The 19,840-nt window shown below is 53.1% G+C and overlaps 8 protein-coding genes across 8 annotated transcripts; 2 read left to right on the plus strand and 6 right to left on the minus strand.

Annotated features, from left to right (window-relative positions):
* Window positions 1-787: 787 nt before the first annotated feature.
* SCP_0402410 (hypothetical protein) lies at window positions 788-1,807 on the minus strand (the record flags this gene model as incomplete). The annotated part of the gene is made up of 5 exons (XM_027756979.1): window positions 788-1,013; window positions 1,089-1,311; window positions 1,367-1,525; window positions 1,589-1,704; window positions 1,758-1,807. The coding sequence occupies 5 exons, from the start codon at window positions 1,805-1,807 to the stop codon at window positions 788-790; spliced, it is 774 nt and encodes a 257-aa protein (XP_027612780.1).
* A 1,790-nt stretch (window positions 1,808-3,597) lies between these two features.
* SCP_0402420 (hypothetical protein) lies at window positions 3,598-7,088 on the plus strand (the record flags this gene model as incomplete). The annotated part of the gene is made up of 13 exons (XM_027756980.1): window positions 3,598-4,049; window positions 4,105-4,236; window positions 4,287-4,696; window positions 4,746-4,851; window positions 4,907-4,925; window positions 4,975-5,053; window positions 5,106-5,319; window positions 5,452-5,625; window positions 5,686-5,764; window positions 5,816-5,969; window positions 6,029-6,294; window positions 6,361-6,802; window positions 6,889-7,088. 13 exons carry the CDS (start codon window positions 3,598-3,600, stop codon window positions 7,086-7,088), a joined length of 2,727 nt encoding a protein of 908 aa, XP_027612781.1.
* Window positions 7,089-7,530: 442 nt separating this feature from the next.
* Window positions 7,531-10,255, minus strand: SCP_0402430 (Cell division control protein; the record flags this gene model as incomplete). The annotated part of the gene is made up of 3 exons (XM_027756981.1): window positions 7,531-8,387; window positions 8,443-10,145; window positions 10,200-10,255. 3 exons carry the CDS (start codon window positions 10,253-10,255, stop codon window positions 7,531-7,533), a joined length of 2,616 nt encoding a protein of 871 aa, XP_027612782.1.
* A 1,829-nt stretch (window positions 10,256-12,084) lies between these two features.
* Window positions 12,085-12,837, minus strand: SCP_0402440 (Peptidyl-prolyl cis-trans isomerase-like 1; the record flags this gene model as incomplete). Its single annotated transcript, XM_027756982.1, has 6 exons — window positions 12,085-12,127; window positions 12,183-12,312; window positions 12,371-12,450; window positions 12,497-12,567; window positions 12,631-12,702; window positions 12,766-12,837. The coding sequence occupies 6 exons, from the start codon at window positions 12,835-12,837 to the stop codon at window positions 12,085-12,087; spliced, it is 468 nt and encodes a 155-aa protein (XP_027612783.1).
* Window positions 12,838-12,956: 119 nt separating this feature from the next.
* On the plus strand, window positions 12,957-13,845 carry SCP_0402450 (D-tyrosyl-tRNA(Tyr) deacylase; the record flags this gene model as incomplete). Its single annotated transcript, XM_027756983.1, has 7 exons — window positions 12,957-12,999; window positions 13,053-13,115; window positions 13,176-13,215; window positions 13,271-13,418; window positions 13,478-13,556; window positions 13,618-13,661; window positions 13,747-13,845. 7 exons carry the CDS (start codon window positions 12,957-12,959, stop codon window positions 13,843-13,845), a joined length of 516 nt encoding a protein of 171 aa, XP_027612784.1.
* A 1,342-nt stretch (window positions 13,846-15,187) lies between these two features.
* On the minus strand, window positions 15,188-16,652 carry SCP_0402460 (hypothetical protein; the record flags this gene model as incomplete). Its single annotated transcript, XM_027756984.1, has 4 exons — window positions 15,188-15,286; window positions 15,346-15,882; window positions 15,938-16,066; window positions 16,128-16,652. The coding sequence occupies 4 exons, from the start codon at window positions 16,650-16,652 to the stop codon at window positions 15,188-15,190; spliced, it is 1,290 nt and encodes a 429-aa protein (XP_027612785.1).
* A 377-nt stretch (window positions 16,653-17,029) lies between these two features.
* Window positions 17,030-17,959, minus strand: SCP_0402470 (hypothetical protein; the record flags this gene model as incomplete). Its single annotated transcript, XM_027756985.1, has 4 exons — window positions 17,030-17,083; window positions 17,139-17,384; window positions 17,439-17,561; window positions 17,798-17,959. The coding sequence occupies 4 exons, from the start codon at window positions 17,957-17,959 to the stop codon at window positions 17,030-17,032; spliced, it is 585 nt and encodes a 194-aa protein (XP_027612786.1).
* A 235-nt stretch (window positions 17,960-18,194) lies between these two features.
* SCP_0402480 (hypothetical protein) lies at window positions 18,195-19,625 on the minus strand (the record flags this gene model as incomplete). Its single annotated transcript, XM_027756986.1, has 4 exons — window positions 18,195-18,296; window positions 18,350-18,883; window positions 18,933-19,049; window positions 19,107-19,625. The coding sequence occupies 4 exons, from the start codon at window positions 19,623-19,625 to the stop codon at window positions 18,195-18,197; spliced, it is 1,272 nt and encodes a 423-aa protein (XP_027612787.1).
* Between the last annotated feature and the right edge of the window lie 215 nt (window positions 19,626-19,840).

Genomic DNA, 19,840 nt, shown 5'->3' on the forward strand with positions numbered 1-19,840 from the left:
GTTCGTCCAGCCGCCAAATGGCACACGATGAACCGTCAATGAGCACAGACTACGAGTACAGATTCAGATTATGGCTGGGGAGCGAAACAGGGATGATACAGCCCCACAGCCCCACAGAAAGGACGGCAGAGGTGGTGAAAGGTTTGTCGAGCGGCTGCCAGTAGCAAGGCAGGGGGCAGCGTGACAGGCGACGTCGCGTGTAATGCGCCAACAACGCGTCCGTCACATCGTGACATTGTGTACCGTGCCAGCAAGTTCAGCGCCTCACCACCCAAGCTCAAGAGGCGGCTACATCAGCTAGCTATGTGACAGAAGGCCTCCGGGAGGGGGGAGTGGTCGGCCTATGTTCGTCGAATCTCAACAAAAGGTCCGGAGCATGCCTGCCCTGCCCTTGTCTGTCATCCATGACACGATGTTGTCGCGTTTAGTAGCAGTTCAACTAACTCCGTGACTACTCCTTTCCATGGAGTCCCAGACTTTTCATGTACAACAAAGCACTTGCATTCAATGATACTTATCGTTGTCTCGCCAAAAAGGTCCTGACCGCCTCTTGCCCAAGCCGATAGGTATTTAATGCGGTCTATATCGAAGATTCATAGAAATTGCATGTGTAGGCATTCAGTCGAGATCGAACCGTCAACTGTTAACCCAAATACCCCAAATTAAATGACGCATGTACCTAGTGATGGAAGTTTTTACATCAATCAAGGTCATAACTCTCTTGACATCCGCAAACCCAGAATCTCAACCCAAAATAAAAGGAGTGGAGCGGCATGTGCTGCCGTCTTCAAGCAAGGAATGCGGCGGCGAGGCCTGCCGCGGCCAAGGCAACCAGAGGGAACGACTGCAGACGCACGTCGCCGTTGGCAGTGTGACTGGGAGAGCTTGAAGAACTGCCGATCGCGGAAGCGGAGGGGGTAGAGCCCGAAGGCACAGACGTCATTCTTGAAGGCACTGACGTCGCGCCAGGCTGCGACGAGCCCGCACCTGCGGTGCCGGTAAGAACAGGGGAGCTGGATGGATTCGCAGCGGGTGAGCCAAAACCTGCGGAAGACGAAAGGAGAGGATATTCCCCAATGGTGACGTACGATTGGCCGGACGACGGAGCTGGAGTCGCGGTTGCGGCGGCTTGTACGGCGAAGCCGCTTGCCTGCTCGGTGATCACGGTCGAAAGCGTGGTCTCCGAGTCGACGATGATGGCGTCGCAGACGGCGACTCCATCCGCGACCGCGCAGTTCTCCTGGATAGACAGGCCCATGGTTGGATCAACGTACACGATATTTGCGTTCGAAGGGCCCACGGCGAGTGTAGCTGCGATCGCGTACATCATCAGCAGAGTGCATCGGAAGGCCAGACGGTTACGCACCAGGTCCATTGAACCCTAAATCTGTGGGAATGGTTCCGCTCGGGACACCAGGCGCAATCAACCAAGTGGTGAGGCCGTCGGATCCGACACCGATTTCCTGTGCAGTGACGGGCTGCGCGTCGAAGCCTGGAATGTACATCGACGAGTCCGCCGCCACATCTGTAAGTAGAGTAAGCTTATTTTTTCTCTGACCCTAGGCCTCCAAAAGTATCTGAAACATACAAGGAAGGAGTGTTACCAAAGATAGAAACACAGCGAAATGACTCGCAGACTTCATGACGATGTTATTGAAGGAGTGTGATCGGTTGGATTGACAGGAATGTACGCGCGAGCAAAAGCTGGACAAAAAACTGGGATCCTTGATGCTGGTACCTGGTGTTCTTATACTTACGTGCCTGGACCAGATAGACGCGGAGGGTGGCTTAACCCGGACCTCGGCATCAGGTGAGTCACAATGCAAATCCGACCCACGCGGGGTGAAAAGGCCTTCAAAGGCATCAAAGTTGTTGGCATGGAGCACATCAGAGTATCATAGAGACACAACAGCTTGAAAAACGGACGAGTTGGAGAGCGCAACGACGAATGGGGAGTCGATGGAGCAGTCGATTACTACCATTGCCATGTATGGATATCCGTGCACTCCGCGGTGACCGACGGCATCTCCCGGGGATTCGCTTGCGATATTGTTCATGCGCCCCGGGTCGATCTGGGCAATGCAGCCGCTGAGAGGGTCGTGGAGATGACGGGAATAACAAGCTTCATCAGGTACACGCGTAGAATCACTGTCGAGTCGGTAGAGAGAGAGCCTCTTCGTCAATGCGACCACCACCAGAAAATTGCGGGGCCAACGGATCAAAGAACGAGATTCGCAACTCGAGACGGATTCGATCTCCGAGTCCGTCGCGTCGCGGAAAGCAAGAGCAGCGGATTCAGGGCACACTTCGTCAAAATCCCGGAAACAGGCCAACTCATCTAGACTAGTCTCGGGGCGATGATGCGGCTCGGATTTGCCTCAGGGGCACGATCTGACCTCTACCAAGCCCATGGAGGACTGACTCAGGTCTGAGAAATCGTCGATACGAGCAGGCGGAGCAGCATGGACTCGATCAACCATCTTCGTGACTTGCTTAGTGAACAGGAATTTCTTTGTAAAAGTGTGAAGATCTCGTAAGTTGTGTACGCCGCTGCCAGCATGCTTTCTACCTGTGGTCCTGTGGTCATGAGAGCGGCTCGGCTAGCGATCTCATTTTTCCTCGTTGAGCGGGATAAACTAAGCACCGATGCGGTACGATCAGCGCAGCCGATCCTAGAAGAGGACCTTGGCTGAATTTCTACCGTGACTGCGTCAAACACTGCGACTGAATTCAGATGAGCTCAGTTGGTGACCACTCGCTTCTCGTCTGCAAGCTCACGAGCACTGACATGGTCTCGCAGTGGCCACTCAGGAGTCCAAGCCTCGACGAGTGAGCTAAAACCGCCCACCGCGTTGCGCGGGAACTTGCGCGGGCTTAGTAAAGCGAGATTTGTTCTGCGGCGCGCTGGTTTGCTCTCCTGTGATGACTTCGGGAGGGAACGTAACGCTCGTAGACCAGGATGATCGCAGCGAAAGTATCCGTGACGATGGGTTGAGTCGATCCGGGGCAGCACCCCGCATTTCGTGCAGCTTCGAGTGACAATGAATATTTCAGGGAAAGGGCGTAATCATTTCCGGGGATCTAACTCGCTGTAAGATGTGGAACAAAACTTGTGCAGCAGGATGAAGAGACGAGGCGGGACCGAAAAGGTCCGACGGAACATAAGCGCGCAGTTTAGGACGAGCATGTGACGGCCTGCGTGTCTGGCATGAGCAGCTGTAACTCCGTGCATCTGGTCATCCTTCTCACCATCTACCGCAAACACCATTCATAATCTGCTATTAGTATTCTGCTTGTTTACCCCTTCTTTACTTTCGTCCGTCTTCCCCCGTCGTTTGCATTCTCTCCTCGTCGATCTGCGTCGTCTGTGCTTCATCTCCTGTGTTCTTTCGCTGTCTGCTCCGTTTTGCCTTTTCTCCGAGCCGTCGACTCTTTCTCAGTCTTGCACGAGCCGATCTACGTCAGAACGCCCCACTTCTGCAGGTGCACACCATCCGAACAAAGTCCGCTCGACTTCGAGCGATTCCGAGGCGCGCTAATTCTCGTGCAGCACCGCGGCGCAGCACCAGCACACCGTCCTCTACTTCTCTCCATACAATGTCTCCGTCGCCTGCCGACTATCCTGGAAACTATCCGCATTCGCTACAGGATCACTCGCATTACTCAGCACAGCAGATCGCCTTGCACCACACCCAGGACCACCTACTCCCGCAGCAGTCTCCGTCCCCGACCATACCCATTGATCCCACGCTTTCCCTCTATCCTCCACACTTCTACCAGTACCAACACTCACAACATCACATGCCTCCGCCGCCACTTGCCCTGTCTGCCAGTCTTTCCTCCCCTTCGTCCCAGTCGGAAACGGTGGCTACTCCCCCTAATGACCACATGTCTATTGCGTCTGCGAGTTCAAACGGTAAGCGTCCGGCGCCAACCTCGTCCGTCGATAGTCGGAAGAAGGCGAGGAAGGATGACGATGCCGAAAGCATTGTTAGTCCGACCAACGAAAAGGGCGAGGAGCCGAAAACGAAGCCCACGCGTGGATCCCGGTAAGCTCGCTTGACATAATAGACAACCTGCAGTGTGCAGAGCTATCTTCCGCAGAGCATGTACGGTATGTAGGCGCCTCAAGATGAAGTGTGTGGGCGCGGAAAATGGTCCGCCGTGCAAGCGCTGCCAGGCCGGCAATCACGAATGTATTTTTGAAGAATCCAATCGGGGGAAGCGTTCCACCAAGTGAGTATCTCGGCCTCACAGCGATATCTCCGAACGCTGAACGATTGTAGAAAACATGAAGTGCTCACGCGCTCCCTGCGCAAGATGGAGCGCACCTTAGACACCATCTTCCGCTCGTTGGGTACACCGGGAGATGTCATTTCGCGATCACCCTCTCCTACCCTCCCGGTACAGCCTACGCATCCCCTCCTCGCCACGCCATCCCCTCCCCCATCCCCTGGTCCCTCACTGGAATCACATCCGAATGGGCGTGGTTCATCCGAACATCACCGACCCATGTCGCCCAAACTTCCTCAATTACCGGACGATTCGCTCAACCCGCTGGGATTGCTCGCAGAAGCAAGCCTCGCGAATCGTCGTGCGCAAGCGGGGAACAAGTCTGATCACTCATCTGTCTTGTATTCGAGGTCGACCGAGCCGTCAAGAATGGGCGTCGCTAGCGACGTATATTTTAAGCCTGGTCAGCCGGACGTGTTTTCACTACTTCTTGAGCTGAGTAGTCTTGACAGGCCCTATGACTATTTTGCCTCTGCGCCGTTTGTACATTGAACGGCAGATTCAGCCGGAAATGCTCAGCTTCGTATCTACAGAAGAGGTTGTGGCGCTTTTCAAAATGTGAGTGGAACGTGTAGCCTGCGCGAAGGTACTCAATAAAGCGCCATCTTTCTAGCTACTTTGATCACATGAACGTATGTCTTACATTCTCGTCTCTCTGTATATCCGTAAAATTTCGCCCAGATGCATTGCGGCATTCTCGACCCCGACTTCCACACACCGGCTCTAGTCTGCTCGCGATCACCCTTCCTTCTAACGACCAGTGAGTTCTTCTTTAGTTTATGCTTCATTTTGCATGCGAACTTCCTCCACAGTCTGTGCCATTGCGTCGCGTTTCTACCCCGAGCGCGCGGAACTGCACACCAGACTTTCCGAGCTGACGAAGAAGCTGGCCTTCAATGTTCCTGCCAAGGGCTACAAGTCTGTTGAGATTGTCCAAGCGTACCTCCTGAATACATACTGGGGATGTGGTCCAGTTGAGCGCTTCGAACAAGACAGGACCTGGCTTATGCTTGGGATGGCGATCAGGTGCGCTGTTTTCTCATTTTTTGTCTTCTACCGTCCAGACTGCACAACATGCCGAGCCAACCCTCTGCATTTTACCATGATATTTTCCGCAACCCTGAACGTGATTTGTGACGCATCAATCTTTTTACGTAGAATGGCGACGGACCTGAACTTGCATCGACGTACCGTGTCGACTGGACACGAGACAGACGAGGGTCGGCCGCGCGACATGGAAGTGCACAACCGTGAGCGGACGTGGATCGCGTGCTTCTGCGCCGACCGGAGCTTTAGTGCACAGATGGGCAAGCCGAACACTATCAAGGAAGAGTGAGTGCACTGGCATTGGCTCTCTCACGGGCGCTGATGATGTCATGCCATTCGTTGCAGTTTCGTCATCCGGAACGCGTCGAAGTGGTCGCGCTCGCCAGTAGCCATTCCGGCTGACTTCGCGTTGGCTGGTTATGCGGTATGCTATACCGTTCCTGCCGTTACTCTCCCTGCTGAGAGAACGTCGTAGGATTTGTTACGTATCGTGACTCGCAGTCTTGACTTGCTGTACTCCGGCATGAGTACGTCGTCGGGGCTCCAGCAGGATTGTGACTACTTGCTTGTAATCCAGACCATGGAAGCGCAGATTCTTGCCTGGCAACATGAATGGTGCAAGCCCATTTGTAGGTGTTCCTAGTTGTCTCTCAAATGTGTTCTGTGCTAAAATGCGACTGTGAGCCAGTCCCAGAAGAGCGCACCCGGCGGTGCGCGTATACCCTGGCGCGATTTTACTTTCACTACGCCATGCTCACGATCAACTCGTTTGGGCTGCAAAACGCGTTGCAGCGATCTCCGGTGGACATTGGCCATTTTTTTGCCCGATGCCATTCGTCCGCAGTGGGCTGCATGAATGTGATCCGCGACGAGCTCGGGCCTCTGGGTTCATTGAAGTACTCGCCGGATTCGCACTTCGTACAGGGCGCGTATGCTGTGCTCAGTCTACTCAGGGTAAGACTCGCGTTTCATTTTATCGTGCACGGGACCTTAGATTTGTCCGTCTTTTATCACGTCCAGCTCCTTCGACCCGAGTTCAAGGTCTTCCTCGAACACGAGCAAAAGACGATCGACCTGGTCACTGACATAGCGAACATTTACGACAGTGTCGCCGTTGGCCCTTTGCACACCCCTGCATTGTACAGCTGCTTCCTTCGGGCCCTCATCAACGCACGGACGAAGCCTGCAGCGTCAGCCGATGCTGATAACGAAACCCCAGAGTTCGCAGCCCCCGCCGTCGAGGAGATGCCAGTGTCCCCGTCTGTGAACGCGCAACCGACAGGCCTCGCCTCCGGCAGCGACGCACTGCAGGGATTCTTCTCGACGAGCGAGATGGGCCCGGTGGCGGACATATCGACGTTCCCGCCGACGATGGCGCCGGGGCCGTCCACGATGGACATGAGCATGCTGTCGATGGACAGCATCCTGAGCGCGGACTTCTGGGACAGCGTTCTCGTGCCAGGTCAGTCTGGCTGGACCGCTGCTGGACTACACGCGTTCTGATCTTCGCCCACGGCGGTGGTTGTCGGTTTTTCTCATTTCTGGCAGGGTCGAGCAACTCGATGGAGAGCCTGAGTAACGGCTTTGTTTATGGCGCGGGCGGCACGGGGCTTATCACGCCGCGGATGTGGATGTCCCCCGTCCCGTCCTCTGCGAACTCCCCCCATGCGCGTGGGGGCGACGTTGGACACGGGATAGAGTATGCACAGGACAAGGCTGGTGCTCCGTTTGAGGTGGCTCGGGCATAGATGGAGAAGTACAGATTAAGGTAGCGTAACACTATATAATCCCGGCCATATCATTCTTGGTTGTTGGACTGGATTATTAGTATTATTGTATTTAGTTGTGAGGTTCTGCATGTAATTAAGGACTCGCAACGTTCCATATCCCTCCGTAGCCATGGTCACGGTGACGTGCACTTCCTCTCAGCAGATCGTGAACGATTCTTTTAACATCTAGTAGATTCAATATCGTCCTATAACAAGTGAATGTGTCGCAAATGCATATGATCGCCAGTAACATTGCCCAAATGAATGCAAGATGCAAAAATACGAAATACCAGTAAGACCAGTATATATGGCTGCATGAAGAAAACAGATTCCACATATTACAATTACAGTATGGTTCAGGCCTACTCATAGGTCAAAACTTGAGGAGGGGAAGGTTAGACCAGTGTCCCGAGAGCCACCGTCATCGTCTGCGATGACCCATGTTCCGGATCCGTGGACGCGTCGGCGTCTCCTCGTTATTAAGCGGAGGCCGCAGTAACGTCGACGACGGACCAGGCATGTCCCTCGTCCTGGGCCGATCGCGACGTCCACCCTGCAGGAACATCTGCGCATCTTCCGCAGGGCCGGCGAACCGCCTGAACACGTCCTCCATGCGCGGCAGCTTATTGTCGTCTTCCACGGCGTCGTCCTCGAGCTCCTGCTCCTCGATCTCCGCGTCGTCCAGGTCCGATGGCTGCATCCCGTCCAGATCCTGTTCCATCGCGTCGACCTCCGCCTGATCATCCTCGTCATCGTCGTCATCATCGCTCGCTTCGTCGTAGATGCCGCCCGGGGGCTCGCCCAACCACTCCTCGTCGCCTGCCTCGTTCGCGAAGTCCCATACGTCGAGGACCGTCGCGTCAAGGCGGTTGCTCGCGGCGACGCACCAGCGACCCTCGAACACGACCTGCCACACACCGACGATGCCAGTGAGCAAGTCGCGTACCTGAGTGCCGTCGCGGATATCCCACATCTTGAGCGTCCCGTCGGACCCGCTCAGCACCTTGAACTCGTCGTGCTGGAAGCACGTGATCGCGCCGTTATGCGCAGCGAGTGTGTGGTGGCGCTCGCCCGTATCGGGGTCCCATACGCGCAAAGTTGAGTCCGCCGCGGCGGACACGAGGTAAGAAGGAGAAAGCCCAAGCAGACCAACAAGGGAAGTGTGCCCAGTGAGTGTGTGCTGGCATTCGCCTGTGTGGAGGTTCCATACGCGAACCGTGCCATCCATGGAGCCGGAGCATGCAAGATTTCGGTTGATATCGAGCACAACGCTGTACACTGAATTAACAGCATCAACAAAATTCAACACATCAATGTAGAGATGTCGGCATACCTTTCTGAGTGTGCCCGACCAGAACCCACTTGCAAGTGCCAGAAATGATGTCCCAGATTCGGACAGTGCAGTCGTAGCTACCTGATACCAATGTACGACCACGCGCTGCAAGGGCTCGGACTGCATGATCATGACCCTCCAGGTGAAGTTTGTGATAGGGGTTATCTTCCACATCCTCCTCGGACGGGTCAACCTCCGTATCGTCCGCTCCATAGCATCGGTACTCGATATCGCCCGGTTTCGGCAGAGTCCACACTCTAAGAGTATGGTCTCTGCTGCCCGTGACGATCAGCGGGCGCTTGGGCCACTTCTCTCGGGTGATGATCCCACCATCGTTCTGGACGTCAATCCACTCAGGCTTGACAATCGCCAGACATCGTACGGTGCTGGTATGCCCCCCGAAGACATGGGTACAACGACCTGTCTCGAGATCCCATATCCGCACAGTTCGGTCTGTGGATCCACTCACGAGCGTGTTCTTCGTTGCCGCAAGTGCCCAGACGCCACCCTCGTGCCCGTCTAGCGAGCGAATCAGCTCTCCCGTGTGGGGTGAATAGACGTGGATGGAGTGGTCGTCCGACGCAGATATGATGCGGCCGTGCGAGAAGATCAGACACGTCACGACCGACCGGCCGTGTGCAGTGAACGTAATTCGCTTCGGATTCTCGTTCTGTACCCACCGCGTGCGCGTGAGGTGCCGCGATTTGAACAGAATCTTATATGGGTGCGGAAGTGGGAGCGCGCCCGGTAGAGGCAGCCCTTCGCGGCGACGACGCGCGAACAACGCGTCCGCGAAGGCGGTCTCGGAGCCTTTGCCGAACCAAGTCTTGGTACCTTTTAGCAGGTCGCGCCAAAGTACGGGATCCGAATCGATAATGGCGCGCCAAAACTTGGACACGCGAGACGCACGCGCGAGGTCAGAGAAGGTCAGGTAGCTGAGCACTTGAGACACAAGTTCGGGAGGAAGGAGAGTGAGGAAGTCACGCGCCAGCGTTGGCGTCAATACGTTGTGCAGTGTGCGCAGTACAGATAAGGGAGAGTGTCGCAGGAATGTTAGGAGAACATGAGACTGCAATTGCGGAGGGAGACTAGAATAATGCGCCAGGAGCGATGGTAGGGTAAGTAGCGTCGCGAGTGACGCATCTGGCTGGACGGGCGCTTGAGGCTGTGGCGAGGAATGACCGCTCGGGGGTGCCGATGGCCAGATGCTCTCCGGCGGGGGAGAGCCATGGGGAGACGGGAGAGGAGACGGTGGCGCAGCGGAATTCATGCTCATACTCATATTCAGCATGGGAACAGCGGCCTTCGCCTTCTTGCGAGGGGGAGTGTTCGAGACGAGACCAGGAATGACTTCGATGCCCTCCATCATGTTCTCGTTGCTGTAGGACCTCTTTCGCCCATACCGCTCGATCGCCTCCACGAGGTCGACTTGCTTCCGCGCGTCGCTCTCGTCATGTCTAATCATGCGCCAGCCATTCCCACCAACAACCTCGTCATCTGGCATCTCCTCCTCAGACCCCTCGCCATCGTGGAATGTCGCGTGCGACCCGCCCGGGAAATCGAGAGGAAACTGTCTAAGAGAGCGAGGAAAACGCGCGTTGATGAGAGGATAAGTCTTGGGATCTTTAGGAGAGGAAGGAGCGGGAAGTGGGGGTAGCGGTATTGGGGCATAAGTTGTTGTCGTCGTAGTCGTCGTGACCACCCTGCGAGATGTCAGTATTCAAATGAACAGGATCTGGAGAGAAGGAGAGACATACGTGGTGGTGTTGACTGAGGGAGAGAGGTGGAGGGATGGCCGGGGTAAGGAGGCCATTGTGTTGGCGGTGGCCAAGCCAGGGAGAGTTGAGACAGATGTGATGAGCGAGCGCAACTAAGAAGACCGCAGCCACAGCGGACTTTCAATTTCAGGCCACAAGTCACCCTTTCTGGCCTGCTTCCTCTCTTTGGCCATTGTTCTCAGTGTAGAAATTTAATTCTCCTGTACTCCTTTTTTTCTTTGCGATACCACCTGTCCTTGCTTGCCTTAACGTCTCTAGCTGCCCCTAGTCTATAGCGGATCCAACTTTCGTGCTTGCCCCTATATAATCAGAACAACCCGAAATTACTCGCGTCACCTGGAGTATCTCGGAATGCATACTTGAGACCACTCCTCAGAGCTACAAAAGGGTATCGGGGCACATCAACAAAATCCGTGTGCTATCTGTACCGCGACGCATAATATCTGGTAGCGCTGCCACATTTTACAATCTTACTCTACCATGATCGCCGGTGAGCTGTGTCTCTGTTCCTATGGCTTTCTTATTTTATTCGCATTGGTTTATTCGTACGTCTTGATGGATCCTTGTATAGAGGTCTCATATTGCGCACCGTATCGCTATTGCCGACTCTGTTGTCTCACAATGATCATCACAGGGCATGTCACGCGAACCAACGCCCGGAGTGGGAAAGTTGTTAGCAACCTTGTGTACGATCTTCACTGTATCGTTGCGGTTGTCGTGCTCTCACTTTTCGTACTTTGAATTAATTTACTCGGGGCATGTGGTCTATGATATATGGTGCCTCGCAAGAAATAGTCTGCGCTATCGTGACTTCGTTCAATCGCTCTCCAAATTACAGCCACGCTCGTTCAGCTTGTCATATTCAGTCGCAGAGTAACTCGGTTACTCCATCTGCCTCAGTTACGTTCAGTATGACTGCTCTGGAAGCTGGTGTGGGACGATTTTTATTGGCAAATAATATATCCTTGACATCTCCGACTGTAAACACTGCAATTACAGAGTTGAAGCTAAGGCGACGTACGGCACTTGAGATATTCTGCACAGACGGACTACGGAGGATTCATGATCAAGATAGTGCCCTGGCTGTAAATTATAATAATCTCGATACTGCACACTTTGCGCCGCAGACACATCATCCAGAGATAGCGCAGAATATATTGTCACCAATGACATGGTCACTGGAACACGCTTAGATATGTCATCTGAGAAGCATTGTGCGTCCCCCGATCAGAGTTCTTTGCCTACTTAGAGTCGCAGCTGGGTGCTTCCGATACATCCAGGACAAATTGCCGGCCATATATTGACTTCCCCATCATTGGGGCCAAAGTACTCCCTGGATTCGAGCTGCGCCACAGTCGCGACGCGGTCACATGGTTGGTAGATGACGAGAAGCATGGACACACATTGGTTTATGGAGAGTGCGTTCTTCTAAGGAGCGAGTGCCGTCGTCGTGGCATCCACCGTCTGGTAATGACCGACGATAGCATTCCGAGTGCGGCAGCTTCACGCCTCCGCAGAGCAATAAGAGTACAACACCTTAGATTCTGCGAACGACAAATCTATGACATGCAACATGCATTATAAACCGTCTCAGTTGTTTACTTGAGACCGCAAATGCACCAATGGAGACGAACCCAGGTTACGCCGTGCAAACTGAGGGTGGCATCGGCTAGGCGCATTAGATACACGCCAGGAACCTGGAAGGTGTACGAGGGTGCAAATTCTGAGATCTTGATACATGTTCATTAAAAGCTGACCGGTAATCTCAGGCGGGCATTGCAGTTCGTCCATAGCCATTACGAATGGCACCCGCAGCAGCAGCTACAATACATGGGATGTAGAGCAGGAAGCTCTCACCGGCCAGTCATACAACACGAGCCTTGTAGATTTTGACGTCCTCTCGAGGTCTATCATGAAACATATAAATCAAATACGTACAAATGTCTGCTGAACCATGCGTACCTATCCTGTACGTCAGTTGCGACGGCGCCCAGTCGCTGCAGAACTCGCATCCCAGAAGACACTCGACCGAAGATTGTATGTTTATTATCCAGATACGGTGTTGGTGCCAAGGTCAGGAAGAATTGCGAGCCTTCATGACAGTAACGTTGAGAACCAGATCGCAAAACGGAGTGAAGTCAGGTACACACCATTTGTGTTCGGTCCAGAATTCGCCATCGCGAGTATCCCTGCACCTGTGAACCGCAGCTCTGGATGTATCTCGTCCTCGCTATTCTCTCGTCAGACACAGCAAGCAAAACTTCGTTTATACTCACAACTTCTGGCCGTAAATACTCGTTCCTCCTCTGCCTGTCCCCGTCGGATCCCCGGTCTGTACCATGAAATCCTAGATGCGGAGAAATCAAGCTCGGAAACGATGCACAAGAAACAGTGCACACAACCGACTTACTACAATGATACGATGGAATACAACACCATTGTAATAACCACGCTTTGCCAGTTCAGCAAAGTTTTTGCACGTCTGCGTTGCACGCCGAGAGGATTGGAATCATAAGTTTAGTGAAACTACCCGAGCGAGGCTTACTCGAGGGGCGTGATTCCAGTACAATTCCAGCTGAATATCACCCATGCTCGTCTCCAATACGACAGACTCCATAGCGAACGGGTAGAAGACAGCAGCAGCAAAAGAGATATGGTGGGGTTGAAGAACGCCTTCCACGGGCGCCAAATCGCACTTGAACTCTTTATTGCGTGCACCACATCATATGTACAGTCATGCGAGCTGTTGTTCAACGCGTAAGTTCCGCGTCGGTCACTGGTAAATACATGGGGCCACGAACTCTCAATAATCAACTAATGCTTTCCGTTCAGTTGGCAATGAGATCATATCTTCCATCTCTCGAGGTCTGATGGTCCTGGTCGGCATTGGAAAAGGTCATTTAATTTCTCTTCCAGAGAAGAACGAAGATTGAACGACTGCAAACTGCAGCATAGACGATACTACTGCCGATGTCGACATACTTACCAAGAAGATGTATGCAAGTCTTCTATTTATGCATGCCGCAGCAACCTGAGATGTTGCTCTTTAGTCTTACTCTGCGATTATTCGACAATGGCTCTGGAGGCATGTGGAAAAAGAGCGTGCAGGACATTGAAGGGGACGTTCTCTGTGTCTCCCAGTTTACTCTCCTAGCCAACACATCGAAAGGTAACAAGCCAGATTTTCATCGTGCCATGGTTGGTTGGCTTAAATTACTTCTCGGTCCTTTACACTGACAAATGTGGATTCTCTCCAGAGCTCAGAGCCCTCTCGCGAGATGTATTCCTTTTTCCTGGAGCGACTTTCAAAGTTGTATAACCCAGAAAGAATAAAAGGTACGCGGCTGAGCAGAATTGCTGTCTTTGACCAATTCAAGTTGTATTTCTTTTGGAATAGATGGACGCTTTGGTGCGATGATGGAAGTTCGCCTAACAAACGAGGTACATGCGGGTCCCGCTTTATCACAACTGTTCCTTCGTGAGACTGCTCTAACGTTACCCCTGCATTGGACGTACTACACTACAGGGTCCAGTAACCATCACCCTAGACTCGCGCAAGTTCGAATATATCGATGAACCGGCCAACAATACAACGGCTCAGAAAGAAGGAACCTCAAAAGAATAGAATGTTCCATGGCGAAAGAAGTAGACGTGCCCTACATCGTCCCCTGCATACCAATGGCATTGGATAGTGTGCGTTTATCCATGTTGATTTGTAATTGCGATGGATGGGTTTGTAAACATCTCATCCTGTTCACACTACATATTGGAGCACTGCCCGCTCGCGTCGCGCAAGTATCCCTGCAGTATCCAAGCAGGATCTGCTGATCCCGCATTTTTCATGGTTCACAACAGACTGCATATGCTCAGTGCAATGCAAACTGGCGCTTGCGCAGATTTCTCAACGCAAATGAGCACCATCACTACAACATATGAAAGTCCGGCCCCGACTGGTTCCCGGCACCACCATCCACAGAGCTCAGAAAATCTTAAATACCCTTATGATACAGTTTAAGTCATTCTTGTCAGTCCTTGCGCATTTCGTCTGGAATAAGACCCCCAGCTCTTCACAGCTCGTTTATTCGGCACCGCTGAAGCAGCGGTTGTGAGGTGAAACGCATCTATTCGGCATTTGTCAATCTCTTGGCCACTCAAGTGCCTCCTCCATATTCAGGGTCGTACCGAACTTGCAATTGGTCCACGGACACCCTCCCGAGATACTTACTCTTTCCCGAAATTATACCCCAGGATCCTTTAAAGCGGTGATTAGGTGCGCAACCTGGTATTTCGTCAGAGGTTGTGCGGTGCAGGGACTCGGCGTTTTGACGCAGTGAATGTACGAAGTGGATATGCGACTACCCAGTCAAACGTTTATCGGGAAGATTCTGGTCTTGAAAGCTTGACACTTTCTGTCAACCGAGACCATTTCTTTGCTATTCAATCCGCTGATGGTCTGGCAGTGCAGTTATTCATCGCGAACCGTAGAGTAATTGATGCGCTCAAAGTGCGTTTCACTTGACTGCTCCGCATATCTCAGCAGCTTCTCGATGCCGGCGCTGTGAACACGATTGTGAATGCACCGACAAACGTCAGCGCAATACGACATCAACAGCGAGGTATTCACCATTGGCTGAGTGGCACTTAAGTGTCCGACGCGCTCGCAGGTGACTACCAACACCGGACCACGATACTGGGAAAAGGCAGTACCAGCCTCGGTATGCTATAACCTTTGCGCGGTCGACGAAATAAAGTTGACGTTCGTGCTGCAGCGACGCGCAAACTACGCTGCAGGGTGTGCGGGCCTGATAGTCTAGAGATATCCGAGAGTCCGTGATGCGGAGTCCCGCATGCTCTATTTAACTGGAGCATAGTCCGCACCGATGACAGTAATGTGCTCTCTGACAACACAACGCACCTGACACTGGTCTTCACCCCACTGAGCCAGGACTACCACATTCCGTAGCAGGCTACGGACCACGGACGGCATCCAGCAGGTTTAGCTCGGGGATGTCACATTCTATCGCTTCCAGACGATAGAATGGCTCAAACAGCTTCTGCAAACTTTTCTGCCGGATCAATAAGTGAGTTCGACGCCTTCAACATATGCAGACAATAGTGCACGCACCTTCGCCTCTGGATCTCTGCATGAGCCCAACAGCCAGGAACCATTCGGGATGCGCAACCGCGGGAGCCATGGTGCTGCTTCTGCCAAACGCGAAATAGCTTTGAGAGTGATGGTGTTCCAGAACTGCAAGATCTGGATGGACGTCAACGTGGACAGGATCGCAAAGAAGTCGTCTTGGCGAGGACTGAATGGAAGATCAGTGAGTGAGAGGTGCTCGAGAGGGCGCGGCGGGGAAGATAAGGAGAGGATATCAGCCGCTTGAGACGTTGCACACTCGAGTGTCTTGAGACTGGGTAAGAGTCCCGGCGGGCAGTCTAGCGGTAGTCCTACGGCGGTCTCCGTGGACCCGACGAAGCAGTCAACGGAGAGGACCAATATCTGCGGGTGGGCGACGAGGAACGAGACTGCAGCGGAGGGAGAGCAGGCGGCCCATCTGAGGTGCAACGAGCGCAAATCGGGCCATCGTCCACTCATAATAGATTGTTCTACGTTCGGCACGATATGCTCGCCTCTGAACGAGAAGCCTAAATGTAGTCTCTTTTTGGGTCTCTATAAGTGCCATGTACATAGCATGTTGATAGGCACTACGCACCTGCAACTTTGGGCAGTGCTCGCGCAACATGATCCCAAGAGTCTCAGTGTCAAGCCCGTAAAGGTCTGGCACAATACTTTCGACGGAAGTCCAATATTTAAAGCTCGTCAGGTTTGACAATTTGAACATCTTCGGCCCGAATACGTCAGTATTCAGTCGAAGTCTGAATTTCTTTGCTCAGATAACGCACAGCGCCGCCCCATACGGGATAAGGCAGGGACTCCATGAAATCCTCGCGCACGTCGAGCTCCCTAAGGTTTCTGCAATGCGTAAGTGAGGTCCAGACATCCTCGCCGTCAGGCATCTTCTCGGCGATAAGAATATTTGTGGGACCACGCCATTTGAAGAAGATCAGATTGGAGAGATTCTTCATCGCCAAAATGAGTTGCAACTCTGCCTCTCTTTGTGTCACCTCGTGATTGCGCCGACAATCGGTATGGTCCACGAAAATAAACTGAGGAAGGCGGAATGGATGTCTATCTCCAATCTCGAGGATTCGAACGTTACGGGCTAGGGATAAGTCCCGAGACAACGCTTTCCAGAGACAAATGGTTTCGACATTGCACCGTATGTGGCGCAGCTGCGTGTGTCGAGGAGACACAACAGACGCAATAATCTTGGACGACAGAGCGAACGCCAGAAGATCGTCAGCGTTGACGACATGGCCAGCAATGGCTTCGAGGATTTCACAAGGTTGGTCATGAATCCGAGACATGGAGGTCAGCGTTCAAACGTTCAGCTTGTTGGTTTCTTGTCCTGCTCGGTTGCGACCCTAGTCACCTGTTGCGACGACTCGGTCAATTGACACGGTCACGTGGCCGCGTCTTGTTATCTTCGGAATAGATGCTGGCCGCCTTGGGCTCTTCGCCTTATAATCTGAGTATTAAGTGGTCTCTACGCATAGGCTACTCACGGCAGTCACCGCGTAAAATTTCGCTTTAGTTCTGGCAAGTGTCCGAATGAAAGTATTTTATATTACAGCAAAGCTCACGACATCTCGAGACCGAGTCCGCGAAACTCGTGTCCGACATGCGTAGCATGTCCGTAACATCTTGTAAATCGGTGACTCAGGCACCCAGCTGTATATGCACTTTAAATGACGTCAAGCGTGATGTTTTTCACTTCAAGATTCGGGTACAGCCCCCCCTGCGACCTGCAGTCAGCTAGCCCATCTTCTGGAAACTTTCAACACAGAGCGCACCCCGAGGAGAGCAAAGCGAGAACACGACAGCGAGGCCTGTCCAGCAGCCATGTACGATGGCACCTGTACGGTAAAGTTTTGGTACGGCGCCTCGCCGGGCGTCTGGAAGACAGGCGCGTACGGTCCCTGGTAGAGGACCGTACCGAGCACCTGCGTGACATCGTACTCGGCGCAGCCACCGGTCCAGCCCGCGCACGACTCGAGTGCGATTACGATCGCAACTTCGTCGGCGCCGCTCATCTCTTGCTGAGAGAACGTGCTACGTCAGTGGAAGGTAGCAGCGAAAACGGAGTGACGTGCGGGTCTGGTGATTTGCACCGTGAAGTTTTCTCCGGGTGAGAAGGAGTCATACCCAGCAGGCGCAGTGATCCAGACCGTCTGGGCCAGTGCAGCGGCTGTGAGGCATGAGAAGACGAGGAAGTACTTGAAAAAAATCATGAGTAGAAGGGTCGCTAGTGAGGAAAGAAACGGGGAGTGATCCCGGTTGCTTCGGCAGATGGGGTGCAGAATAACGCATAGGTCGTCCTCTTATATGCAGGCATGACCGCGTCGCCAAGAACCGATGCACGGAGTAGAGTTGGTCATGGGGAAGAGCTGCACTATCCATTTTTGTCAGGGTAGAAAGGTAGTAGCTCTATCGCTCACGGTATGAGCCTCACCGCTGAGAGGGAGCTTATCGCTGCCGATGGTTCGTTAGAATGGCAATAATAAACATGCTCTACTGGAAACGAAACACGTTCTGCCTTTGTAGGCAAGGGATCTTTCGTATACCTGTAGATCGTTGCTTGGCGTCCCGAGTGAGGTATATCTGTCAAATTCATCACCAAGGGATGGGCATATGAACAACATATAGGTGATTTAATGGCGTAGCAAGCCAACTTAGCTTACTCAAGCGCGCCCCAAACCCAGAACTGTGACGAAGGTAGTCGCATGAAACGTACGAAGAACGGTCAAAGAGTCCGACATACGTAATGCCGCAGTTACAACATCCATAAACACCCACATTGCAAGACCGCACACGCGCTGTGGAGCAGACACAAGACGTCGAGTATAGATCTACAGGTCCGAGCGCATAACATCCAGCATATTACATTCGGGGTTCTGACTCTCGAATGCCTCCAGGCAGCGGAACCGCGAAATCGCCGCCTGCCATTTCTTCTATATCACAGGTGAGCAGCCAGAACGTTACATCGCACAGATGGAGCACGCACCTTCTTCTTGTCAAAATGTAAATCGCTCAGAATTGCAGTGCCGGAGGGGACACGCAGGCGCGTCAGCCAAGGCGCTGCCTGCGCTATGCGTGCGACAAGATCGACGGTAGCCACCTGCAATTCCACACTCGTAACGGAGGGAAGCGCCGCCAGGAGCGCCGGGAAATCCTCGACGTGCGGGCCACGCCAGATGGAGACGTGCTCAATGGGACGTGGCTGGGCAGATGGAGCGGAGAGAAGTTCGATCGCACGTTCAGCTATAGATTCGAGTTTCCTCAAGTTCGGCAGCAGTCCGGGTGGGCAGTCTAGGGGCAGCAAGCGACCATGATATTGTGGATCACACCCGATGAGCTCGTCAATGGAGAGTTGAGACAGTTGGGGATGGGCAACGAAGAACGTGATCGCTGTTGCTGGAGAACAAGCAGCGCCGGTCAGACCCAGGGTGCGCAGATCTGGCCATCGGCCACTAAGAATGGATTCACCAGCGTCACGCGAACGGACTGGGGGTCGACAGGGGAGAGATAAGATGAGCTTCTGCGATGCTGATAAGTGGCATGTACGAGGGGTATCAAGAACACCACACCTGCAACCTTGGGCAACGTTCGCGCAACATGACACCAAGAACGGTGGCATCAATGGGTCTAGAATCAGCAAAAAGACCAGTATACCTGAGTGTTGTCAAGTCTGACAAATTTAAAATCTACAATGCCCATTCAAATCACATCGTCTGGGACGTACAATAATGGGAAAGACTCACTGCGGCCTCAGATCCCGTAGGCGCCTGGTTAAGCCAATTATTCTCAGCAATATCGACATTCCCTAGGTTCCTGCAGCACGCCAGGGAAGTCCACACGTCTTGACGATCCGGTTCCATGTGGGCAATGACTACGTTGGCGGCGGATCGCCATTTGAAGGATACCAAGTTAGCAAGATTTTTGACTGCGACAATGAGTTCCAATTCTGCCTCTCTTCGAGACACATCATGAGCGCACGGACGATCGCAGGTGCAAATGAAGCGAGGAACACGGCATGGGCTGCTTGACATTATCTCGAGACTTCGAACGTTGCGCGCGAGGGATTGGTCGTGAGAGAACGCCCTCCAGAGGCACATGGCGTTGACATCGCACCGTATGTGGCGCAGCTGAGTGTGGCGGGGAGAGAGGATGGACGCAGTGAACTTGGATGCCAATGCGAACGACAGGGTATCGTCCGAGCAGTCGATCCACTCAGCGATGGCCTCGACGATCTCTGGAGGTAGATCAGTAGTGGTCCTCATTCAGAGTCTTTTCTCTGCGGTCAGATACAACATTGAATTTCTGGACAACATCGAACGCACCCTGCAACAAGTACAGTACGTAGAGGTTTATGATGAGGATCGTTTTATGAGATACTAACTTTGAAGCGGAGTAGGAGAATCAAAGGCGGAGATCGAACCAAACATTATGGCCTAATACAGTAGCACGCGATTGAATGACATCATCGCCATCAACA

This window comes from Sparassis crispa (assembly GCF_003851025.1).
Source record: "Sparassis crispa DNA, contig_000003F, whole genome shotgun sequence".
Taxonomy (NCBI): domain Eukaryota; kingdom Fungi; phylum Basidiomycota; class Agaricomycetes; order Polyporales; family Sparassidaceae; genus Sparassis; species Sparassis crispa.